This window comes from Aulostomus chinensis, chromosome 2 (genome assembly GCF_037954235.1).
Source record: "Aulostomus chinensis isolate RoL2024-O1b breed Wild chromosome 2, RoL_Achi_v1.0, whole genome shotgun sequence".
Taxonomy (NCBI): Eukaryota; Metazoa; Chordata; class Actinopteri; order Syngnathiformes; family Aulostomidae; genus Aulostomus; species Aulostomus chinensis.
In genome coordinates this window covers 18,540,542-18,568,031 of record NC_141321.1, presented here as the reverse complement: position 1 = coordinate 18,568,031, position 27,490 = coordinate 18,540,542, and the positions used below count along the sequence as shown (strand labels likewise).

General features: G+C 40.0%; 1 protein-coding gene across 1 annotated transcript; it reads right to left on the bottom strand.

Moving 5' to 3' along the window:
- Window positions 1–116: 116 nt before the first annotated feature.
- On the bottom strand, window positions 117–26,932 carry ext2 (exostosin glycosyltransferase 2). Its single transcript, XM_086182540.1, has 15 exons — window positions 26,795–26,932; window positions 26,001–26,341; window positions 25,688–25,911; window positions 24,415–24,504; window positions 23,369–23,485; window positions 19,934–20,129; window positions 19,097–19,236; window positions 18,907–19,000; window positions 13,858–13,989; window positions 9,243–9,432; window positions 5,086–5,252; window positions 4,416–4,559; window positions 3,443–3,571; window positions 2,704–2,786; window positions 117–1,271 (listed from the first exon to the last, which is right to left on the bottom strand). The coding sequence occupies exons 2-15, from the start codon at window positions 26,313–26,315 to the stop codon at window positions 1,133–1,135; spliced, it is 2,160 nt and encodes a 719-aa protein (XP_086038666.1). The 5' UTR covers window positions 26,316–26,341; window positions 26,795–26,932; the 3' UTR covers window positions 117–1,132.
- Between the last annotated feature and the right edge of the window lie 558 nt (window positions 26,933–27,490).

The window sequence follows — 27,490 nt, the reverse complement described above, 5'->3', positions numbered from 1 at the left end:
AACAACAGGTGACAGGCTGCAGGGAACAGTGGACGGCGTGCCGTCACATTGCGGACAGTCACACATCCGGCTAAAAGGCCGACATTGAAAATAAAAACCCATCTTCTTCTTAGAAATAAAGAACATTAGACATATTTATTGTGGTCCTTCTTTTATGTATTAAAAACCCAAAAGATACATTTGAACAGTCAAAATTAAAACAATTTCACTCACCTAAAAGGAGATAAAAAGGAAAAATAAAAACCCCACAAAGCAACATTTAAAAGTAATCTCATATTGTACTTTCCTGAAGAGACAATGAAGGGAAGCCAAACAATATGAACACACATACTGGCGAGGATGGGAAAAAAGAAGACAAAGCATCGCATCAAGAGTTGTTTTGGAAAACTGGATTGCATATTAATATTAAGTGTATTCCTCTCATGATACACAATACAGTAATTTCACATGCATTAAAAACAAATTAGTGTTTTTGCTAATTCAGTGTTCCAATGCCTAACTAAACTCAGGTAATTCTAAGGGGATACTGCAATGCTTAGTTTAAGTATAAATATAAAGAAAGGCTTGACCTGGCAATAATAATTTACAATTCAAGATAAATCAGCAGTTAAGATTTATGACACCAGCTTTGCCCAATCTGACTAAATTTATGTAAACCTTTACTGTGCATCATCTACTGGCTACCACCGTTCTATGATATCACATTCCATGAGACATTAGTCAACAGAAATATGTTGCTGAGTCCTCAACTATAAATCATCTAAATTCATAATTTGTTTCATTTCATACAGTAAAACCAACCATGAGTCTTCAAAAAGAGAAATTCCACATCATAAATTAGAACTTCATACAGCACTGCTGCAAAATACATCTGCATATATACACACATACACACACTGATTCCCGAGCAGCTGGAGCTCAGTGATGAATCACAAGCCTCCCATGAGTCAGTCTGTCCAGCCATCTTCTCCAAACCCTCAAATTCAACTTAAAAAAAAAAAAAAAAAAAATCAGATCGAAGTGGAAGGTTTTAGCAACATGCATCACTTCAGTCTGATGTCCTGGTGTCAATGACAAATGGAGTGAGAAACATGGAGGCGGTGATGAGGTCCAATCATGTGCAGCATGCAGGTCAGAGGCTGCCGATGTTGGGGAAGCTCTTGAGCTTCTCGGGGAAGTCGTCTTTGTAGAGAACCGGGTCAGCACGGTGCTCCACTGCCTTCAGGGGCATGGTGCCGAACTCTGACGCAAACTTGTTGATGCACTCAGATCTAGGGAGGGAAAGAACATGTTTTACTTTAGAAGCTGATCACTTGACCAGCTGATCCTACTGCCAATGTGTGCTGATCAATAACACATTAATAATCCAGTATGTTCTCAACCTTCCCTGAAATTAACATCATTCTTGTATTTCATTTGTACATTTCGACGCTGTAATACGAGCTTCTCTCCGGTCAAAGATCCCTTTGTGTTTTATTCCTTCACGTGAACTTTTGAACAAGGGAGTGTCATGAACCCGACCCTTTAACCTGGGACCATCTTCACCTCAGACAAACTGAGCAGCAGGTTCATCAGAGCCAGGCGTTCTGTCCGCTCCAACTCTCCAAAGGCTTGCCGCACCCTCACATAAAGAGGGGTGTTTGGCAGTCACTGGACTCTTCCTACACACAGAATGGAGCAATGGTGTGCTGCCTACTTCACAATGGATTTATGAAGAATGCATAAACAATCATTACAGCCAAAAGCAACAATGTTGCTGCAAATAAGGTGAGAAAATGGTGGGGAAAATACATTGGGTGTTGTAAGCTGGCAGCCTTTTTAAAAATTGTTGTCAAGAATTGCATTTAGGTCTGACACTTTTTAATTATTACAATTACCTGAAGCAAACAGGACAAGTATGAGTGGACAGGACGAGACGGAAACCCATCACACTCAACTGGTGATGCAGGAAATCTGAACAGTGTGAAGATTTGCCAATGTGATGCCACGTTTGTGCTACAGTAACCTGATTGCAGTGTCATTTGGAAGCATTAACATACAACTCATTAAGTGCAAATATGAATTATTAATCAATTATCATTAACTGCAAATATAACATATAACCTCAGCTGATGATCTAGATCGCTGCTAGAGAATGTGGTCAGGAGGAGCCAGAAGACCACTTCCATCTTTAAACTCTCTGCATCTGAAGAGAACCTCATTCCAACTGATGACTGGCTGAGTTGGAAAGGGCACCCCCGGGCTCAAGGTGAATGTTATGTTTGCAGCATGTTACCATGGCAATGCAACCAGGTTAAAACAGAGCCACCTTTGGAAGAAGGACAACTCCAGCGTAAGCCTCAACATATCTCATTTACCCATTAATCCTCCTTCATGATTCCCCCCTTAACTCAGCACATTCGTCTCACAGTAGAACGTGAACAACAGATACAAATTTGAAGGCTTTTAGAACTTTTGATTGCTATCTTAAAATTACAACTTTTAGCTTAGATTTTAGATTTCAAATTTCTATTGATTTTGCTTTTATTTAAAAATAAAAAACAAAACAAATGAGATATTAAACATTCTACCGAGTCAGAAGCAATGTGCAGAGGTGAGTGTAATGTATCTGTACAGTGCTAACCAGTCGTAGAAGGAGATTTTATTTCCAGATACAGTTTACACAGACAACACAGACAAATTTAAAAAATCTCTCACTCTTACCTCTCCACCATGTGCGTCTGATCCAGGGACAGCCCGTCGATGGCGGTACACTCAGGACACTTGAATTTCTTCCTGGGGGTCACCTAAACAAAGTCACACCACTGATGTCAGTTCAACTTAAGTGTAACAGGCCAGAAAGAAGGAAATAAGCTGTCCAGTCTGGTGAAATAAGCCTGTGACGTCCAACAAGAACGCAGGCACAGTGGGGAGAAAATTGCCTGAATTCACTTCAGTTGAGCGTTGATGCATTAATCTCCCCTGTCTAACCTTCATCACATTTACCCCCCATCCCCGCCACATGCCGATACTTGGACGCATGTGTGTTTAGAGGAGAGTAGAAAGTGAAAGACACAGAGGAGGGTGAGTGTTTTCTGAAGGAAACTGCTCGAGATATGGTGGGAGGTAGGAGCACCGGTGCAGATGGAGGGAAGTGTGACGCTTGTGATTTGGTGGCAGGGTGTGGGTGAGCTTCGGTGAGCTCAGAAAAACATACTGTGTGTGTGTGTGTGTGTGTGTGTGGGGGGGGCGTGTGTTGTTGAGTTATACCCAGATAAGGGAGGTTAAGGCTAGGCTTTAGCTTGGGCCCCTGCACCTGGGTAAAGTCAGTGTGACAGGGAGGGCGAGAGGAGGTGAAGTCGAAGGGTGAGAAGTGATCAGACCCAGAGATGCTGGTCCGCTCCTGTCAGCTTCACCCTCCCACTCCTCTGCAAGTCTGAACGCATCAGCGTGGAGAACGTACCTTTATGGGGGCTTTGCCTGTGATGTTCGTCACCAGGAAGTTCATGGCAATATCTTCACAGTTCATGTGTGCGTCCACCCAGTTCTTGATGTCTCCTGGCATCTTGTATGTGTACAAATAGTTGAAGTACTGCAAGGAAAACAGGTTTGTAAATAGACAGAAGATTGATGTGTCTTATAGCTAAACTGCAGACTCATTATCACAATCCTCCAGATACTTTTGACTAGATGAGTATGTAGGAGGAATTACTGCACTAGAATTTGTCTGAACTTTTAAGAGGAGGTGAGATAACCTTTGCAACCCTCATATATAATGGGATATCCGGTTATTGCAAAGGTTTTAACATTCATGAGCAAAGGCGGAAATCACAGGGTGTCCACACCCCTGGAGGGGTGTCAGACCAGAGTAGTGTGGGTAGTGGTGTCTGTTAGAGTGCTTCAGTAGTGCTGGTCAACATTCTGTAGGTGACGTGCTTTGCCGAAGTTAAAACAAGAGACGATCATGCTGAACCTCCTGCTGCATTCTGCTCATGCAGGCAGAAGAGCCATCGCATGCTAATTTGTGTAATAAATCACTGAATTTTCAACCAACTTCCATGACATTTTTTGTTACAAATAGCAGATTTGAAACTTGAAGTGAGGACACTTGATTAAATTAATAAGGGAACATATTTTTTTCTAATATCAAAAAATACGTTCGATATGTGCATAATTAGGTGAAGGCCTGGGTTATTAACCTTTTAATTATGCAGTGAAGTTTAAGAAGAATCAGCATTACTTATTTGTGTTTCTTTTATTTCCAAACAGTACATCTAGTGGCAACTTTGTGACCTCCTCAGAAATTGCTCAAGAAAATTTCCTGTTTATTGCCCCCCCACCCTTCAATAGTGAAGAGAGATATCTGCCCACGCTCATGAGCAGGTCTGAGCAAAGCAGCAGAAATTACTTCAATCTGCCAGGGACTCCCAAGTCACCTTGTGGTAAAAGGCAGCTCCAGTTAAAACCATGGAGACTTCATTGGTCCACTCAGACTCATACTTCCACTTCCCCAGTTCATGGTCCCAGAGGTGCAGCCGACCAGGGTAGCCTACGAGCCTGTCTGGGAACTCCCTCCATACCTGGAGCCGATGACAGCAGAGAAGACAGAGCGTCAATGTGAGGTGAAAAGGAGCTGATGGCAGCAGTAATTTATACCCCTAAATGGTCAAGAAGGTTTGTTTCAGCAGTAAATGTCACCTGTTAAAGTAAAACATTTTCTGATACATGTGGTAGCTGAATATTCATGCTTGACTCCATCTAGTCATCCAGACAACTCCTCAACACTAACCTGCTTCTAATTCAACATAATTATTCCTAAATGGCGCATAATTCTATTAAATAGTTTCTAAATGCATTCAGGTGAGCGTGCGGGGCAGGTATGCAGGCATGGAAAGCATCAGTTCTGGACCTGTCATCATTCTTCACACATCAAACACAAGCAGCAGGCAGTCAAAAATCCCACTAGCAGAGAACGAGACAATAATCTCCCTTTAAACTCAGGGATCAGGTTGAAATGGTTCCTGTGTTACACGCCAAGAGGAGAAAGATGGAAAAGTATAGATGAGGTTAATGATCTTTTGTTTTTTTATGGGGAAACTTTCTCACCTCATATCCAAATTGCAGCTCATCAGATGTCAGCATGATGATGTCATCATCAATCGCCAGCACAGCTTCAGTCTCAATCTCGTCAAAGGGGAAAAAACGATTACTCAGCTTGTTCTCTTTGGTTCGCACAACTTTGAGAGGAACGCCAACCTTTGGCCACAGTGACTCTGATGAGAGGAAAACAATACAATGAAAAAGATGACAAATCTATGATTAGAGACAAATATACAAAGTGGTAACCATTGACAGAGAAGTCAGTCAACAAAACAATAAATGCAATTGTGATTTTGTGGCTGTAACATTTTTGAAATGTTCATTGTTGCAAGCAAACACTCGGCTGTTGAGGCCCCTGGTCGCTACCACAGCAGTCAGCTTGTCCATGAGGTTGTCAGTCATATGACAGACAGAGAAACTCTGAGTAAAGAGACACTGGACTGCATCTCCTAGTCAGCATCCACAAAATGATGGGTAGTTGTGATGTAACCTTCATTTTTAAGAGCTGTCCAGCAGTTGGTAGTCAAAGCCCGCATGGCTAGCTAGAATTTCAACTTGCCCCCTTTCTCTTCGCAGTAGTTTTTAATTGCATATCGAACTCCAGGTATTAAACTAGCTCTTCACCCTCCACGACTGGCAGCTTATCAGTGTCGCAGTGATGAGATCTTTGCTGTGAGCATCCACAGATGCATTGGAAAAGGTGCTTGTTCTGATAACATGGTACAGGATCATGCTCCTACTACGACCACTACTACGACTACACTCAAGAGAAGCATCACCAAATTTACGTATGACATTGTTTCTTTTTTAAATGAACACGATTTAAAATATGGCCACTATCAGTGCTTGACAATGGGTGAGGATTTATGATGTCATTCACCACTGACAGGGATATCTAGCCTGGCAGTGGAAAACACTGCTCTGGGACTTAATCTCACTGACTCATATCTCTGTGCTAACCTCAAGCACGTGCAAAACTAACCACATTACAATTCTTCATGAGGCACATCAACAAAGTGTTTTTTCAGGGGAACATTTCAAAGACCTTGGACAGTGTCCATGGCACGGACTGTACCACAGACAGATCACACAGACTGTGTCCCTTCATGATGGTGTCAATGGGGCTTGGTAGACAAAAAGAAGAGATCCAGGTCCTCCTAACTATGTCTGACGACTCCTGTCAAAAGCGATTGTCAGTAAAACTGCTATGTTAAATGCCCTGATTTTTTTCTCCCACTCCAGTCCAGTTCTCATCTTCCCGTCTTTCATTTCCATGGCTGGAAAGAGACAGTAGGAAAGGGATTGTAGGCTATTATTTGAATTCAGCCTCATCTTGGCAGGAATCAAATGTACACACTGTTAAACATATTAATTCCTATGTGACTTTTTCAAACGCAAACAAGAAGGGACAAAACAAAGCCTTATGTTGCAGGAAAAAGCAATGGCTTGTTGGCTACTTGGCAGCTGCTTGTAGTGAGTGTGTAGGGACAAGGCTGGGGCCGACGGATGATGAGATCGTCTATAGAAAACCAGAGCGATCATCAGTGATTGATCATGATCAATAACAAACATCCTCTGAGACATCAGGACGACACGCAGAGAAGGAACAAAGTGACAAGTGAAGAGAGTCAGATTTAATCCACATTTCTCTTCTACTATTATGAGCATTATGTGATCACTGGATAGAGACATGACTACATGAAGCAACTCTGGTTTGCCACTTTTATTAACAGCAGACGGTCCAGCCTTGGTAACATTACGGTAAAAGGAGCATTTATGAAGCCCAGACATTGCCTTGTTATCCCCCGGGGCTAATGTTACGTCCATACTACACACCCACGTAGTTGTTGCACACGCCCCCCTCTGCTAAACTCTGTGACATGATCCACTCTGTAACTGCGGGCCTCCAGCGCCGCCTTCATGATCTTGGTGGACTTAAATCATGAGAGAATTAGTGGTGGCTGCTGCTGACTTAAAGATTTTGTGTTGTCAGAAGTCTGAGAAGTCAACTTTTGACAATCGTAGAATCAATTCCCGCTCTTATATCACACTGACCATGTATGATGTAACTCCCCAATCCCATCCTTCTCACACCACCTGCTGGTGATCTTGGGCATCAGCAATATAACATGAAAATAAAATGATGAAAATAATATAATGAAAATAAAATAAAAAAACTCAAAGTGCCTCACTTTATAAGAAAGTCTTTTTTATCCATGTCATGTCAGTCTTTTATGAAACATTATGAATAGACTGAACAAACATTAATGATCGATTCACCCTCTTGTAAAAAAATAAAAAAAGACAATACAAAGAACAGAAGCCTGTAAACACATGAGAACAAGGCTTGGCATGAATGAGGCAGAAATCTTCTCTCATAGTGCAGGAGTCTGACCCGTCAATGGCCTCTTGTTAATTCTAATAGGTTACAACGTTCCAGTCAGGCACCGCTGACGCCTCTAATGAAAAGGCAACACACAGCTACAAGGGAGAACTTCAAAGTTGTCTTACTGCTTCGCAGCATTAGTCAACACTTGCAGCAGCGAGATCAATTTAACTTCTGGTCAAAAGCAGTTTTGGTCTGAGGGAAGTCATCAGGGTAACAAAAGGTTAACAGTTGTAATGTTAATTGCCAAATGAAGGCAAATAATTGGACTGCCAATCAAAATAAACAAATAGGTAACAGACAATAGGAGATTACGCTGGTGGATGGATGTAACTGTAATTTATCATGTTTTGCACCACAAACTAACAGCCATTAAAAACAGCAAAATATTGAAATAAAAGGTTCGTTTCTATAATAAGACCATCTCAACCAGCTATCATTTGTTATTCTTGAGTGTTGCTCTACTCTTTCTTCACCGTCTGTGAAACAGGAAGCCAGAGAGCTCTGGATCTAGCATTCAGCATGTCATGACAGCATTTATTCTGGAGAGATGAGACTTGGCTACTCCCTCCATTTTCACTCATCTGTTGTAAATCAGAGGCAGCAGTCTGGGACCTTAAAACCACTATGGCATAAATACTCTCACTCAGTACTTGTAGCAAGTTTATATCCAGCAAGCAATCTACACAGAGTCAGGCAGGTGTTATAGGGACAGAAAGACCATTTGTATGAATAAATTAGTAATTCATCAACTCAACACTACTGTAGATTAGGGAGAATACTGAATTCTGGTATTAAAGGGGCCCTAGGGCCAAATAATTCAAAAAAACGGCATAACAGTAACCACCAACATAAACATTTCTGCTATTGGTGCTGAAGAAATTGAGAAAATAGGTTTATTTCATATTTATTGGGCTATTGCTGGATATAAATCTATCTATCTCATCAATTTTGATTATGAGATTTGTTTCTAGTGGATTTCGGACATCACACACACACACACACACACACACACACACACACACACACACACACACACACACACACACACACACACACACGGTACTCTTTAAGAGACTGACATTCAAAGGAAACAAACTTTTGAAAGCCTGGGTAGTTCACTAGAGTTCAAACTGACATCATTCGTTGACATCTGGGTCTGAACATCTCAGAATAAATTCTCTAAAAGCCAACTCTGACAAAACAATAAGAATAATAAAGCACTGCTGTTTTGATTTTGAAGGCAAAATCACCACACTGGAATTTATTTTAACATGGCAGACATGCCCATTTTTCTACAGCGCTGTTGACTTTTTTGTTGTTGCTGTTGGGTAAATCATATTAGGAAACATATATGTACAAATGAATAGATAAAAATTGTTTATCCATTTTATTATTTTGTCGACAGTTTTGTTACTTTTTTGCTCTTAAAATAAAAGTACCCATAAGACTACCATGAAGGAACTGTATCATTAAAATCTTTAAAAAAAAAAAACCTCTCCCTTACACAGATGCAGACTAAGTTTTACACGTTGCTGATGCTGAAGGTTGCTGCCCCTAAACTGGTCATTGAGGGTGAAGCCCCCACCCACATTCTATCAACAACGAGAAAAATACATCGAAAAACCTTTCAGTATAATGCAGTGCAAGCCCAGTTTGCTGTATTAAACAATGTTGGATTTAGTTAAGTATACCAGATAAACTATATACAGCTCTATTTTAGAAATTATGTATAGCTTTCTCATTTTAATAAGAATCAATGTGCAGTCATACTCACCTTTGGGAGGACTCTTAATCTGGTTATTCCACACCACCAGCAGTTTAGCCAAACTGGGAACTTTGGAGATTTCTGTGATGACCCGGAAAAGGCTTTCAACACGATCGAACGTCAGCACCACTGCTGTGAACCCAGGTGCCCTTGGTGGGATAAGTGGCAAGAACAGAGGATTGTTCACGCTGGTCCACCTCTACACAAGATGGAGAACAAAGAAAAGCATGAATAGATAAGACACATGCATCACTGTCAGTTATTCTTTTGCATTTCCACTGAAAGCTACTGTATGGTTAGCTTCATACCTACTGTGTCACACTCATCCATCATGTTTTCCATGATTTAGTGCACTATAACTGTTCTTTACTGGACATTGAGGTCACCTGCAATCATTTCCAGATGATGTGCTTTATTATGGAGCAAGAATCATCCAGTAATGTCTCTGAGGGGCTAATAGAGGCGGGGCAGGGAATGCCAAAAGCTTACAGTCAGATTTTGGCCCAGTCTAAACCTTACAGAAGCAGTAGTAGTTCATGAAAAGATAGATAGATGGATAGATGGATAGATAGATAGATAGATAGATAGATAGATAGATAGAGAGAGAGAGATGAGTTTATATAGGAAGATTGTTGTTATCTTCTATTCTGATGATGTTTTGGCAACAGTAAGAGCCAGGATTGCTGGGTACTACACAGTGACTGTCTATCATCAATGTGGAATTTGAGTTAGTTTTACCAGGCACTGCAATGGGGCAAAACAAAACCACCAAAACTGACAATTTGCTTTACTTCTTATACATTTTCATTATTTATTAACTTTTTTTTTTAACTCAATGCCTTAACTTTCTGTGCAAAAAGTAAAGACTGCCCATATAAGCCTCTACCGCCATAACACTAGCAAGTAAAGGATCAAAGCTTCCACTTGATAAACTTCATCAAAGGGTCCCAAAATGTTCCATTCTGGTTAAAGTGACAATCAATGTGAAAATGGCAAAGAGGGCAGATCTAACACAATAAATGTGTGGGTGTCTTGAAGTACATAGAAAGCTTGCTTCTCCTCTGGTCTCTCGTGGCCATGAACACACAGTGATAATGTGGCTCCCTCCACAGCATCAACACAGACACAGCCGCTGTCTTTTACACAACATCCGTCACCAATACAGTAAACATTCACTTTACGGCCAAGTGGAAACTTCCTTGAGGTTGTTCTCACATTGTCATATAAGCAGAGGGGGAAATCATTAAGCTAACACACATACATGAAGCAGATTCATTAGAAGTGAATAAAAGAGGCCGGGAACACTTAAGTCATTTGTCAAGCTGAATAAATTAGATGAAAAGACAGCTGCAGTTTGATACGTTCGCAACAGATCTGAAAGGGTTGAATAACCTGCTTTTTACTTGATACAGTAAAAGGAAAAATGTTATTAGGTTATTTGAACTGCCTGAGTGGTTTTTCATTTATGTTAAACACTAGAAATCCCATAAAAGGTGCAGAAAGCATGAACAAGATAAAATGAAGAACCACTTAAATTGCTTCATCTATCTAAAGGCATTTCCACTGAAATGAAGATGCATTTTATACGCAGCTTGAACAGCACATACGATGATGAACCTACACAGACTTAAATAAACAGGGTGGTGGGTCTGATCTAATTTACTTGCTAAAAGTTTTTGGGGTTGGGGGGCACATTGATTCTAAGATTTACCTCAAAAGATTGTGTTTCAATGCAATTAATAATCAGATGTATGATACAAAATTCTAACTACTGTGGAACAGTGAATTATAGGAGTAATATGGGCCATATTTCTTGGGTTGTGGGACACCATAGCAATGTGTGTGTATGGTTTCCTGCTTTGAGCACAGCTTTCATGGAAAGGGAAAAGGAGGCTCTTGATAACTGTTCTGCTGATCAAGCAAATGCAAATGAAATATGTCATCATTTCACATCATAGGTGATGGTCAAGGCAAGACCTAGGATACCATCAAACTTGTCTGCAGAACAAATTCAAATCTAAGAAGACTACAGGATTCAACACATCCAACTTGACAAACCTTCTTGTCGACCTTTTCCAAGACTTCAGAGAGCGTCAGGCTGGCAAATGTGACAGATTACATAATGACATCATGCCCTAAAATTTGAGTTAAATGAATGAAATTTATTCATAAAGCAATTTTTTTTCACTGTTTAACTTTGACCAGGTAATTAAAGGCAAGGACAACTGTTTATATCTTTACACACACTTAAAAGTTGCTAAGACCTCCCCTGAGGAGGTGTGAGAGTATTATTAAATTCTTTTAATGAGGGATATTTGCTAAAAAAAAAAAAAAATCACCATGTATTTTGTTTCTACGTAATTACAAATATGCTATGTTTCATAAGCAGCAAATAGTCAGAGAAAAATCTTTAATTTAAAATTATAAATCAAAAATTTGTATACACTACTTCACATCCATAATGATTCTAAATCAAACTGTGGTTCATTCAATGTGAATCCAATTGTGAGACAACTAGAGATTCCCAGACTGACAAGATAGACAGCGTCTTTATTCATTATTTTGGTTTTACCGCTATTTACCTCCTCACTTCTACTTATTTACTAACAATGTGTGTTTTCAAAGTGATTCAGGTTCAGATTGCACAACTGGACTGCACTGATAGTGATCAAGACTGAATTCAGGTTTCATTCAGCCCAGATGCTTAATTGATAGCCAAAACACAGTTTTAAACACTGGCAATGCTAAAAGTCTGAAATGGCCCAAACTCACAAGTAAACCCACTACTCACAACTGCCAAACAAAAAGCAGCTTGTCTGTTATTCTGAAAGCCCCCCTCTAAAAGCACCAGCAATTCTGGGAAATGTGTTTTCAATTATCGGGGCTGGGAAGGAGGGTAGTGGTGATGGTGGTGGTGATGGTGGTGGTGGTGGGGGCTGGGGGTGATGCTGGGGAGGCTCTGCATGATTTATTTGGTGCTCTGTTCAAGTTCTTCTCGCCATCCACTCACTGAATCCATTGAAAGAACACTTCATCTCCCATTCAGGCAGGAATAGCCAAAGGTCTGTACCCCGACACAATTAACTTCCAGGTCTGGACTAAGCGAGAGACCTGAGTGACACTGATGCATTGCACTAAAGGATGAATACTCACGCTCACCAGGCATTTTAGCACGATTGAGCAAAGTGTAAATTTCGATTAACAAGCTACCTGCTCAATAGAAAACAGGCAATGACGTAGCAGCTGGCACCATGGAACCACTATTTATCTGGTATTACACATAAAACACCTGTCAGGTCAGGCTTGTTTACATCAACACAACTTGATTCAGACCTCCAAATCACTTCTGTCACATGTCACTGTAAGCCTCACAGATTCTCATAGACATTTCACAGATGGGGATACCTCTGCCTCACAGACAAAAGACAGGGGAGACACTTGATTAAACTGACCTGATTAACAACTCCTAGGAGATGGTTGCACAGCAAAGCCAAACTGTCTGCAGCACCATCTCCACAATCACATGGATGCTCAACACACACCATTCTTTACATCTAGACTCCTCTCTACAAACCCAGTGACTCAGACATGCAGGAACTTATTTTTCACCACAATGGAGGAATCCTCCTAATGTAGAACCGGTGCCCCAGAGCCTGTTGTGAAGCTCTGCCTGTGTGGTGCTTCATAAAGGGGGGGGGGGCATTAACAGTTGCTCCGACACTAAATTTTTGATTTTAAAGGCACAACAAAAGTGAGGAGGGTAAGATTGTGATTGTCCTTTCTGAAGGGATGCGAGGAGGGGAGGGTCCAAAATAAACACCTCCAGCAAAGGGCTGATCGATTTTCAAGTGGGCAGGCAACTCTCTGAAGTCAGTCTCACACTAGCAGGTGAATGTGATGTAAGGAAAAGTAATCAGCCATGTAATCATGAGATTCCCTGACAAATTTTGGTATCGTTTATGGTGGTAGTGCTTCAGTCCTCTGGTGTCTGTGTTGGACTTTGACACAAACCTCCAAATGTTTTCTGTTTAAACTGTGCAGCGACACTGACCACCTAGTATGGGACAACAGCTGGTTAGTAGGACACCACAGACTAAATATATAGCTGTTATGGACTCAATTTTATATTGCGCTTTTCTACCTTAGCGGCATTCAAAGCCCTTTACAGTGTCATCTCATTCACACATTCACACTCACACACTGATGGTGGAGGCTCCCATGCAAGGCGCCAACCTACTCATCAGGAGCAATTATGGGTTCAGTATCTTGCTCAAGGACACTTCAACATGGTCACCGGGGTCGAGGATCGAACCAGCAACCCTTTGGTTGCCAGACGGCCACTCTACCCCTGAGCCATGCCGCCCTGTTATGTGGAGTAAACCAACCTTTAAAATAAAATAAAATCCATGGATGAAAAGCAGGAAGAGAAAGGGGAAGTAAATACAAAAGGGAAATTGTGTGCATGATGGTGTGAAGTTGTTCTTTGTGACATTTAATTAAGCTTGTACTTATCTGATTCTCATCCATAAAAACATTAATATCAAGAATTAACAAGCAGTGTGCAGCATGCTCACGTCATTATCGTTATATTCATCATCCTTGTCTTGGACAGCTCTTTACGTACCACTACAGGGGGATTGTTCCACTGCTCATAAGTGCGTGCAGCATAAGGGTAGATGCGATCATTGATGATCTGGAGCGTTGTCAAGCCAATCGCCTTCATGGAGCTGAAATAGGCTTCCCAGAACCAGCGTGCCTATGGACAAATGGAACAGATGCCTTAAAATGTATCCATGTAATCAAAAAAGAGCAAATACAAGCATGTATCGCTGAACGATATTGCACTGTACTTACGTATATTTTTTAAATGTACTCTTTCTAAAAAAAAAAAAAAACTTTCAGGAAAATTCACATCACATCATCTGTGGCATAATTGAATTTGTTTTTTGTAATTATTTTCCAAACATGCTGGATAAGGTGTAAGAAAGCCCACATATTGTTGCCAGAAGAACTGAACTGACATTTTGTCTGTACTTAAGACAAGGACTATTTTCATGTGGATGACAATAATGACATTAAGTTAACAAAAATAAAATTTCTTCAAACTGTTTATTCTTACTTTTTATGTTACAGAGAACAACCATCAGTGTGAAGCCGTAAGTGATTTCTCCCTGTGACTCAAGTATTTAAAAGAGACTCTAGCAACATTCTCCAGTATCATGAACTTCAACAACTCTTCTTCTAAAGTCTTTTGAAATCTCTTCTGACTGCGTCTGTTTTACTTCAACAGATCTCTGATGTGAAAAGCAGGCGTCAACTATAAATGAACTCTCACCCATATCTTTATATTATCACATCAGCTGGAACCACCGACCGCCCCCATTCACAATCCACTCAACTTCAAATGTATATCAGAATAATTGTACTTTAAAATGTGTGATGGGACTGGGAAGTCTTTTTCATGAATTAAAACAAATATGCATCACAGTGAATGAACTGATAATTCTAGAACAAGGCCACAGACACATGACATGTGTGTGTGTGTGTGTGTGTGTGTGTGTGTGGCTGCTTGCTTCCTGCAGGTTCTCTCTCTTTCTGCTATTCAATTAAGAAAACTTCAATGGACAGTTCAAGGGACAGGCAAGAGAACCCCATAAGTTTAGCAAGCCTCGAATAGACATTGTGTTCAACACACATCCACTATTTTTTCTATGTTACACACAGTTACAATGTAGAAGATGTCAGCATTTGTATGGTTGATTCTATGCTGTTCTTCTTCCAAGTGCTTGTTGTTGCAATTTTGCGAGATCTATGTTAAAAAAGCAAGCCCATTGTGACATGTGACCGTTCCCTTAGACCTCTGTATCTTATAGTACACAGCATCAAACTAAAAGTTAAAAACAGCTTTTATTTTTATAGAGGAGGGAGCAAAATCCAAAAAGACTTTCTAATCTCTTGGGGGTGGGGGGTGGGGAATCCCCATGGCCCATAAATCAGCCAGTGATGAAAGTTTCTTTTCCGACTGGGAGGAGGTAGAAAGCAAACTGCTCTGGCCTCATGGCCAGTCCCACCACCCTCCACCCTCTCCCAGCCCCTGCAGAAATTTTTATGAGCAGGAAAGAAGAGACAATGTTACAAGAGAGAAAGCCAGACCGTTTCTCCTTATTTGCCTTGCAGCTACCATTCTACAAGCAGAGACTACCCTTCTTTCACATTTGATTTGCAAAGACCTTCCATGAGCTCACCCACATTTCTGTAAATAATAAAAATAAAATTACTAGTAATCTAAACATAAAGTAAACCCGCTGTTGCAGAAAAATTAATGCTTGGCTAATAACATTCTCAAGCTTCCCTAGAGCACACACACTTTAGTTGTTTAAATCATTAAAATAAAAGTCAAAGTCATGATCAGAAACAATTTAGAGAACGGCAGTCTTTGTTTAACTCAACTTGTCAAGTGCCTGACAGATGATTTAACCTCTAAACCAGAGATGGTGGCCACTGAGTGGGCTGTGGAGGAAGCCAGGTGATCATTAATGTTTCTGACCTAATCAAAAACAGCAGCCAAGCCAAATCCATTTCAATCATTTCAGCTGTTCACTGGGAATACAGTTTAACTCAGGATTTTTTTCAATTTTTTTTTTTAGGGATGTACTCATGGAAAAGCCACTTATTGCTATCAAACAATATTTGCCTTGTTTACTACCATCAGCTGTAGGCTACTAGAACAAAATGACAGACGGCATTAGCCCACGTTTATCCATTTGTTGTGGAAGTTTTTCTTAAAGGTGTTTCAGATATGTAGGAATTAGTTTTTCTGACAGATAATGTGATAAAGGGCTAAAAGACTTAAACTTGATTTTTTTTAATCAGGATTTTTTTGAAAGGGGGAATAAGCGTCAACAAAACAATAACAAAAAATACATCAGCATCAGAATCTGCTATATTCAAAATTATTATTTCAAAAGAAGAATTTTACATTTACTTTTTCACCTGTTATTAAAACTTTTCTTTTTCTACTTAATTCTTACCTGGTGTTTCAGTTGTAAGTTAAATTAGGACTTCTTGTCCAGAAAACCACTGAAGACTACTCATGAATGTTTCAGTGGAGCAATCGCACACACTTGTCCTCACCCTGTCGGTATTTTCAATTATTGACAAACAATCAAAGATGTCTGACATATTCTATAAGTCAGCTGCACCAAGTACTTTGTTCCGCAAGTGGTTAACTACATAAAGGCAAAAATTTTGATGAAAACAACAAGCTATTCTTTGGCTCTGCCCAAAGGAGGTAAAACAGGTAGACTCTGATGAATTCATGTCAATTTCACGTCCCAATTCTCTGGCCTCTGATGTGAATGGAGTAACTATTATATACATTTTAAACCACAACAATTAAGTGAATTGTCCAAATTATATGGTATTGGCTTTGAGTTAAGCTTCAATAGTAATTTGCTTTTTCTTACAGTTAGAAAACACAAACGGTTACCGTAACGGACACGGACATATAAAGTTTGTCAAAGCAAAGCCTACTGAGCCCTCTGCTGGATACACAAATGAAATACATCTCAACTGTGACACAATTGCTGTTAAAGCTTCCTCCAAATGTCTAGGCTCTATCTCGGTCTCTCACCAATCCAATTGTTTTTGTATTGTAGTGTATACCAGGAGAGGGGAGTGCAACAGTCAGCTCATTGCTGAGAAATAACTCCAGATATTTGTAGGTGAAAGAGCACAACATAGCTTGGTCCCTTATTATATGACCAAACAACCAGCAATACATTTCACAACTTCAGAAACTGTCCACAAAATGAGACAGTCCTCAGATAATAAGAAAGAGAAATGTACGTTTTAAATTCTTGGGTTCCATTATGACTCTCCCTAGTTGTACAATGACTAACATCAGAATAGTTCTCATGTCTACCTACACAGCTGGAGAACTGAGGCGAATAAAGCAAAATGTAGTTTCGTATAAACCAGAATTATATTATTCTATTGTAATCAGTTCGGACAGTCACACCATGGCCAACAACAGCTTCTCCACAACACGAGACATAAAGCTGCTTTTCTGCTGAGGTCTTAATTTGATTACAGTTGGATTTAAAGAGTGAGATGAAAATAACGTGCAATTTTTCCATCACAAAATTAGGGTGATGGAAAGAAGAAACAAGACATGCAGAGACTACTGTGAAACTCTCTTACTGGCCATGTCATTACATCATTGAAAAGCTAAAATAAACCAGAGAGTCTTGGTACGTTTTGAATATTTTAGCATTCTAATGAGAGCTAAACTTAACTGGTTACAGAAATTCAATCTCATGAAGCAGCTTCATAGTGACATGAATCTGCTTCCATCGTCTAAAATTGAAAAAATGTTTTAAATCTAACAAGCTCTTCGCTGTGTTTGAAAATATCGTATGCTACTTGAATTACTGGATGTGTTACATTATAAACAAACAGCAACCATTTAAACATGATTTATAAAAATGAGTATCACGTGTTGATGGTAATTCAGACACTTGATGTTCAGCATGATTGCATTAAGCTACACTACAAGCTCTAGCTAAACCATATGGACCACTGCTGGGTTAAAGGATTATTTGGAATGTGAACAGGAGGAGCAGTGGAACAGCATGGCTCAGAATAGTAACACAGCACATTTTAAAGAGCTCTGTCATGTTCACAAAATGCTACACTACCGGTCTTTCCAGTTGTGACCAAATTGAATATAATTTGGTTTCTACATTTATCTTCGCACACAAGACAAGCCTCTTTTGCTTGCTGCCCCAGAACCTGTTAAACCTGCAAGCTCCAGGTATTGTCTATGCAGTTGAAACACATTTTTGAACACTGAACCATCTCAATTATCGGACTCTGACTAAAATTTTCTGTGACCTATATCTTTTATTCGTATTAACATCTCTGCCGACTTTTGTAACATTAAAGGATATTCACTGACAATTATTTGAATAATAAAAAAAGGATAAATTAGAGTGGCTGAAAAATTTTGACCAATAATATAAACCTGAGTTTTTGTTCCGCCGCATTCATAGTTAACCAATAGACCAGATAAGTAGTGGAATTACAGAAAAAAAATCTAACATGAAATAAATCATTGCATTTGTTGACCTTCATAGGAGACAGCATAGTTGCGTGACCAGCAGATAGCAACATAACATGCTACTGGCATAAACTCTGGAGAACAGAATAATAAACCTGTGAGAGCTTTTCAGGTGTAAATCAACCCCAAGTCCCTCTTTGAGACTTTAGCCTAAAATGTTTGTTAGGGCCAGTATAATTGGTAAAAGGATGAAAGTTGTTTAAAGAGAACGAGCAGCACATATAGTGCAACTCTGTCCTAGTTGCTTTCATCTCTCTTTACTGTGTTTCAAGACACCTATCAAATAGAAGGAGAGTGAGCCATTATCAAAAATTTCTTCCAGCAAAAATCAACATGTTTAAGACTTTTGCAAGCTAAGAAGAGTGAAAATCCAACTTAAAAAAATGCGGCTATGTCATATCACAAATAATTGTGATGGCTTTTTGTGGTAATGCCCAGCCACCAAGTCAATGTGAATGTTCAGCTGCGTCCCACTTAAGCAAATAAATTTAAACAAAATGAGGCATTTACCAAGACATTTGCAGACAAATAATAATATCTTGTGTCATGTACCTGTCTCTGCATCTCTTCTATTTGACTGTGAGGAATACTCTTTAGGATGATGTACATGTCAGACAACTTCTCCTCTGGGATTACAACAGATGCTCTGTGTAAAAACACAATGGCAAAATCAGCAAACAGAAAACAGTTGACAGATGGTGTGGTGTTCTCGTTTTATGGAAATTCATCGAACCAAACAAACCTTTTCCAATCAAGTACTTCAGAGAAAGGAAGAATGTAGGAGTCAGCAATGATGACAGGGACACAACCGGCCTGCAGCACATCACTAAGAGTAGCCTGACCCAAACGTGCCCCCCTCAAAACCACACAAAACGATGACTCCTGCAGAGACACATTGGGAGCAATCACTTATTGAGACGTGGGTTTGCATTTTTGAACTCACAAGATTGAAGTCTTGACAATGGCTCCTCTATTATATCTATATCTATATCTATATATAGATATAGATATATGGACTGCACGGAGTGGTTAGCACTGTGGCCTCACAGCAAGAAGGTTCCGGGTTCAAGTCGTGGCTCGGGCGCGGGATCTTTCTGTGTGGAGTCTGCATGTTCTCCCCGTTCCTGTGTGGGTTCTCTCCAGGTACTCCGGCTTCCTCCCACAGTCCAAAGACATGCCATTTGGGGACTAGGCTGATTGAATTCACTAAATTGACTGTAGGTGTGACTGTGAGTGTGAATGGTTGTTCGTCTCTATGTGTTGGCCCTGCGATGGACTGGCGACCTGTCCAGGGTGAACCCTGCCTCTCGCCCGTAGATGCTGGGATAGGCTCCAGGCCCCCCGCGACCCTTACTAGTAAGGAATAAGCGGAAGACGACGATGGATGGATATAGATATAGATATATATATATAAATAGATAGATATACACACACACATGCTGTATATATTCCAAAAACAAGTGGAAGTGTCAATAGAAAACTTCCATTCTGAGTCGTACTATCAAGTTGTTTATCATTTAACAAGCATCTTAACATTGTTCCTCTGAAAAGGATCTTTACATGCAATTTTGCTCCCCACCTGCAGGATCTGTGGGTAGTCATACACCTGCCCCTTGTTGCAGCGCTTTCGTGCAGATGCAGCAACCTCAGAGAGGTCACTACACTTGTCCAGGAGTAGCATTGCCTCTCCATTTTCTTCCTTTAAGCGTTCCAGTTCAGCACGGTACTCTCTGTGAATGGCAGTTTGAGAGGACAGAACAAAGTAGCGCCGTGGCCTATGAGGAGGAAGACAGGAGAGATGAAACTAGTTAATTAATGTGACATTTAATTGTGTGTGTAGGCAGTTGATGGTACACTACAGGCTTTATAGGCAACAGTCTTTTGTATCTGTAGCCCACAAACACAGCACTTTAAAGTTTGTAATGTCATTGCACTGTTATGCCCAGATGTCCGTTAAGTACAGAGTCAGAAAGCGGTAACGGATAATTACGTGTAGCATCAGCATTAGTTTGTTCGGTGTAAACAAGCAAAAGCATCACAAAATCACTCTTGTGGAATTTTTTTGTACATTGGGTAATATCTTATTCAAAAACTGATGAAATTTCCTGTTCCAGTCTATAACTGAATAGGATCAGTTCTATATGGACTGAAGACGGTACAACTAAGAAATCATATAAATCAGTGGGTGACACCATGTGAAGAGATTACCGCACACATCATGTCTGAGTTATCAAACATCAACTCCTGACCCCAAAGATGGAGCTCCTGGAATTAGATATTCAATCTGTAAGATCCCATCGCCCTAGATCATGAAAGCTCTCCAATAGGTCATCAGAGCATTGCAACACAAGTGTAGTTACTCTATGCAGATCAAAAAGCAGAAGCTAAATGCAACCAAACAAACTGCAGGTCATTTGAATCCTGTCTAGAGAAGATCACAAAATTACAGACTCATCTTTCTCTGTCATTTCCAGATTCATACTAGACCAAGCTAGAATCAGAAATGACCCCTGTTTCTTATTTCTGTCATAATGCTTGGGAATAACAAAAACAGAATGCAAAAATCAGTGAGAAAGACTGAGGTCTTGTATGAGTATGCTGCAAAGGAATGTGATAAATGTGAACAATGCCCACTTCACATGGAACCACATCCTTTCAGAAAAGTTGCAGTTTCCATAGAAAGCGTCTTGTGGAAAGGAAGGCATACCTGAAAGAGAACAAATACTGAACACCTTGCAAAGAACTGTATGTTGCTTCTGACATATCCTGTCAACAGGTTGTGCAACACCATCCTCACATAATGCCCAGAGCACACAAAAACCCATTCATTTGTGCAAAGGCACAAAATGTTCTGCTCTTAAACACAAACATATTGAGGGTGCGCCAAATGACAAAGCAGTGCCATGGACTGTAGGGCTGCATCATTCCCCCAGCACCTTGACAAGCTGGGCAGTCACAGTACGAGGCTCCAAAGCAAATCCCTGGACATTGCATCCCATCTAAAGACTCCGACAGTTTGCGTTCTAAAATTAAACACAGGTCCCCAAAGCAAGTCCCTTGAGTAAGTTAAGCCTTTCATCCAACAGGACAGAATGCTGTGGGTAGGTGGCTGGTTATTTTTAGCAGGCCTCCCACATGACAAGAGGCTCCAAGTTATACCCAAGGAAACATCAAGTGTCAACATCCCTTGTGAGACAGAATCACCACTTTTTACCATATGAGGGCCTTGCAAAGTTTCGAAATCGGATGGGCAAACAAACTTCATCAGAGCCTGTAGAAGGTGAACTCAGCTCAGCACTGGAGTGTGCGTACACCTTTAATACACCCCACTCATCCCATATGGGACATTCTTGATAAAGAGTGACTGGCATCACTCATCAGATTTAAGGTCTCACGCTGGTCCAGGTGGCCCCAACTCATCATAAGAAGTCCTTGTACCTTAACAGAAGAAGTCTTAGTCATCATCATGAATTCTTGTCCAATGGTTTCTGTGATTTCACAGATCCAGAATCACCCTCTGTATTAACTTTGGCAATGCTCTTCACACAAAAGGCAGGTGCTCCACCTGCTCCAGACAGAGTGTTTGAACATGAAGACCCATACAGAAAAATAAAAGCTGCATGTCCAATATCTTGACGATACATTTTGGAAGCAGTGGAGAAAAGAGTTCCTGATGACGTTCCATCCCGAAAGACATGGATTGACGACAAGCACAATTTTCCAGTCTGAGAATGCTGCTTTGGTCTGTCCATGTTGGACTTTACAAAATCAAACTACATCTAAACAGCCGAATGATACACTTTAAGAGAACATGCTTGTGTTTTTCTTGATTGGATGGAATCCAGCCCTCCATGAAGGGCGTTGATGATCACCAGGTGTTTTCACAGATCATTTATTCACTTGTAAATTTACATTATTTATTTTCTTTTGTCTGTAAATATGCACATATGTAAATATGTATATTCATGAGGTGTTGGTACATACATTTAAATACATACAGTAATTTGTGAATATGCATACAGACAGGACATTGAAATCAACAGATGATCGTTAATCACGGAGAGAGGAGAAGGGGTAGGATTTAATAAGCATCTGCTTCTTCCTGCTCCTTTTTGAACATGTTACGTTAACATTGTTTTTGTTATCTTGACTGTTTTGATTTGGGTTTTTTGTTTTTCTCATGTTCGAAATAAAGCCTTCATTCATTCATTCATGCTGAGTGAAACAGCCTGTGAGGATTCAATTATGAAACACTTAGCTTCTATGTTGTTTATTTCTGTCCGTTTAATTTTACATGAGTACACAGTAGAAACAATTCAAGTATATCATTGTGAATTTCAAACTACAGAAAAAGTTCCATTTAGATACATTCTCTTCTTTTTACTCCCTGTCAAACTTGAAATCTAGTGAGGACAAATGTAAGTTGGAGTGAGGAATAAAATGGGGAAGTCATGTCTAGAAATTTAGTAGAATTCCTTCCCTATTTACAGTTTGACTGACTGTTAGAATGTGATATTTTGCTTGTTTTTAAAGCACATCCATGTCTTTCACCATCATATACGTCTCACATTCTCAGAACACATGAATCAGTTTCCCAGCATGATTGTTCCCAACTGCAGAACTGGTGAAACCGCTTTTTTGTATTCGGAGCCGGTGGAACAGATATGAGAGAAATAATCCATGTAAACTTAATATCTAATGTTTATGGACATTATCAATCACAGTTGCGGAATATGTGAGAATATATCTCACTAATGAAAAAGTATAGAAGAAATCTCTACCAATGGACATGAGTGTAATAACACCCTTCCCTTGCTGACTAAAGCTTATTTAAATACATGTTTCTTTACCTCAAACAATCATGTGGAGGCAGCTTCCTTTGCCATGTCATGATGTGTTTTTTTTAGCAATTATCTAAGTAGAACTTTCAACAGCACTAACCTGTATAACAGGTAGTATTGCTAAAGTTTGACTGACGTTCCAAACGACAGGCTAAAATGTAAATTGACCTCACCCAGGTTGTTTCTCAGGCAGCTCGACATCAGCAGAGAGAGGGCTGTAAACGGGGATGCTGACATCATAACCTTGTCTGTAGGTCCATGTGGAGAATCCGCCACCAGCCAGCAGTGCTCTGAAACAAAACCAAATGGGACTGGATTGGAACAATGCATCCACACTGGCATTGTTGCAGAAAGAAGCAAAAAGCAGCAGAGTAGAAAAGGCACATTCATTAATTTGTCCTTTTGCTTCCTACGAGCACTGATGTGGGACATGAGGTGAAATCAAACAATACCTTATAAACAGGTCCCATATGGTCCAAATGTTGTCAAAAAAATGAGATGTATTTTGGATTCTACTTGAAGGCAATGTGGATTAAAAAAAAAAAAAAATGGAAACACACCAAGTCAACCACACCTGGTTCTGATGAGACTCCATGGCAAATGGACTCCAGCTGGATGAACCCAGGAAATTCCTTACAGCTAAATATATTGTTCATTGTCTTAAGGCTGCGTGTTCATGAACCCAAACTCTTCCCTCCACAACTATCACTCTAGCACACAAGACATCTTGAGATGGGCTCTCCACCAGATTTGAAAAGCCTCCTCAAGGCCTCATGGAAAATATGTAACAGTATCTCTTTCATCTTCAAATAACACATTAAAAACAGCGTATAAATGAATAAGCAACTTTTCTTTTGCTCTCTGCTCACAACCCATTAGAACATCTTTTATTTATTCATTTCACTGACTTAAGAAATCAGCCAAGATGCTACTGGTTCCATAAACATGTCCTCTCAAAACAACAGGGTTACCCTTTAATCCTTTGCAGAAATATGACACTTCTGTAATATAAAGGAAGATTCTAATAACGCAAACTATTTCTTAAAATGCAGTAACTTCTGTAATCAATTCCACTGTCATTTTAACATGACAGAATGTTGTAGAAGAACCAACACTGCTAATCTCAGATTTTTCTCTTTTTTCCCCCCTTCTTTACAATAATGCATGTAATAACAGTTCCTTTCTCGTGACACAAAGATGCTCTTAAAGGTGAAGCTACCTGTCTCGAGGCACATCCAAAGCAGTGTTGTAATCTGGAGGACCCCCAGGTAACATGTTGAAAAGTAGGTGATTCATTCCTTTATCCCACCTACAAAAACATACACGGGGTAGTTATCGACAAAATTCAGTTTTATGTAATTCAAAATGTTATCATGTACAGTAGTTGAGTTTTCATTGACCTATTTCATATATATTTTCAATTTGTGGGAATTCAGAAATAATAATAACAACAACAATCTTAAAACAGTGAAAATGTTTTTTGAGGGTGATGTGCTTTGTAAGAGATGGAAAGACATAATTTTGGACACAGTGACCAAGTAACTTAGAATATAGAACTTGAGGAACTCTCACACTGGAGAAGGAAATGCAGAGGTGTTAGTTTTAAGCTGAGGGTGATACTGGCCCTGTGCAACATTTGATTGTGAGAGAGTAAATCTGCTGATCAAGGTGATAAATCATCTCTAATTAAAAGTCTAACTCTGAGAGTCAACCCATGCTAATTACACTTTAAAAAAAAACTGGCGTGTGAATTGCACAAATGAGGAAATGAAACGCCTCAGAAAAAAGAGAAAGAAACTCAATGCTTATACAGACAGACCTACTCCTAATATTTGCATAACAGTAGGAGAGGAATGCACCACATAGTTGGTAAATGCGATACATTTCGGATGGAATCCTGGTGAATGTCTACAACAACAAGAATGACTGCCTTTGCTCTTCTATACACCACAACTAAAACAAGAGAAGAACTCAAAAAGATTACTCATCTTTATTCATCTAACTAACCTACATATCAGTATTTTTTTATACAATAACCTCAGCAATAAATCTATTAATAAAATTTTGTAATTATTTGGTGTCAGAACAATCAACAATTTACATAGTTAACTGGTGTTTAATAAATTGAGGATATACAGATATGAAAGCAATTGAAGAAATATAATCTCATTAAGGGAAGTTATCCTTGAGCAGCTGATGTGTTGAATGTCGAAGCACGGGGACTGGATATTATTAAAAAAATCATTACTGGTTTCCAAACTTCTTTTTCTTTTTTTAAATTCTATTTAACTCAACTTCTTAGATTGGATTACACCATTTGGCATTTTTTTTCCAATGAAGGACGTTTTACAATATAAAAGTCAACTTAGAGATTTATTCATTGGTATTGAAACTTTGAATCACTATCAGCATTGAATCACAAGTTATCTTCTTATTCTTGATAATTTCTTTGCTGGGTGCCATAAATCAGAGTTTGGTGTGTAAACAGTTACCTTGGTAGCATTGCCAGTGCCTGGGCAGTCTCCCGGATGCGAAGGGAGTTCTGATTCAGTACATCGAGCGATGGGATAAATATACAAGCCCTGTTGACGTCGTCAGTGTAAAAGTCACTGTCAGAGATGGCACTGAGGAGGTCATTGTACTCTCGGGACAGTCCTGTACTGCTGATGGGAACCCCCAGTTCATCCACAAACCTCTGCAGCGGATAGATGTAAACCTACAAATTGAAACCATTTTCAACCAGTTAGCTCTTAAAGGATGGGCTCATTTCAAAATGATGTAGAAGTGGTTCTTAAGGGAAATGACCTTGATTCGATTCTTAGGATTGTAGCCACATTTGTACACATCAAAGCAGGTGTGCATACGACAGCTGAGGTCGCCCCTCTCCGGAATGGGACTCGAGGTGGGGAGGCGGACCAGAGGTACATCATGGACAGTGCGTTTGTCGTGGGTGAAGTCAGTTGAGGACTCAATGGAGTGCGGCCAAAATTGAAACATCCCCGTCGCAATGAGTCCCAGCAACACCACGGAGAAGAGGACGATGTAATATATGCGGTATTTGGTTTTCATCCGCGGGATAAGAGCAGGTCCCCGGGAGCCGTATTTCCCAGATGGATACATGTCTGACTCCTCTGTCCACCCAGACTCTAGAACGTAAACAGACCCATGACAAATGACAGGTTTGAGTTCTTGTTAGACATAATGTTGTAGCGTAAAATATTGTCTGCAACATTAAATCAACGTAGATATTGATAAATAAGTTCAGCGAATCTCACTGTCAAAAAAGACCAGTTCAAAATAATGTTGATTAATGTTATTCTTATTCCACTTCACATGAATATATGGTGTTATGGAAACAATTCAACTGAAGTTAAATATCTAGAGTTACTGTAACGTGATAAAAAGACAACACTTTGGTAAGTTAATGACGAATTTGTTAGATTTAATAGCTACGAGTTTCTCGTTTAATACTAGAGCGCTAACTTGGAAAACGTAGTTAGCTAAGTAACACAACAAATACCACTTTACTTTACTAAATTAATAAAACTATCGAAAAGAGAGGCGTTCTATTCTTAGCTAATATTGTACGTTTTACTCACCGAGATATTTGACCGAGCAGGCGTCCCCGCTTATGCGTTAGTTCATGTCAACACTCTCAAATACAAGAGTGTCGCTGATCCGCGAGCAAAGGGCTAGCATTAGCTCCAGGAAATTTTTCCGGAAGTGGTTCTTCTTCGTTCCACGTTCGTGTTGCATGTTTGAGTTGGAGGTGAAGACTTTGCTGCTCTCTGGTGGTTGGAAATTAACATAAAAATAATCGGAGGTATTGTGAAAGGTAAACTTCCTTGTCAGATACGGTTACTTTGAAGAGAAATATTTACTTTATTGCTTTTGAGTTGTCTACTTAAATACGGGGGGGGGGGGGGGGGTTGCTAGAGCCTATCCCGGTGGCTTTTGAGCATGAGCAGGGTTCACCATGGACAGGTCACCAGTCCATCACAGGACCAACACATAGAGACAGACAACCATTCACTCTCACAGTCACACCTACAGTCAATTTAGAGTATCAATCAGCCTCGTCCCCTCTTGATGTCTTTGGACTGTGGGAGGAAGCTGGAGTACCAGAGAGAACCCACACAGGAACAGAGAGAACATGCAGACTCACACAGAAAGATCCTGTGCTGGAGCCGGGACTCGAACCTGGAACCTTCTCGCTGTGAGGCGACAGTGCTGACCACTGCACCACTGTACCACCTCTTTTATAACTTATGCCTCTGCTTAATTTTTGTTTGTTA

Coding starts and splice junctions, on each gene's coding strand:
- ext2 (XM_086182540.1), bottom strand. CDS start 26,315: ATGTATCCATCTGGGAAATACGGCTCCCGGGGACCTGCTCTTATCCCG. Junction 23,486..24,414: donor TTGGATGTGCCTCGAGACAG/GTAGCTTCACCT, acceptor GTTTTGTTTCAG/AGCACTGCTGGCTGGTGGCG. Junction 13,990..18,906: donor TAGAAGAGATGCAGAGACAG/GTACATGACACA, acceptor ATTTGTCCATAG/GCACGCTGGTTCTGGGAAGC.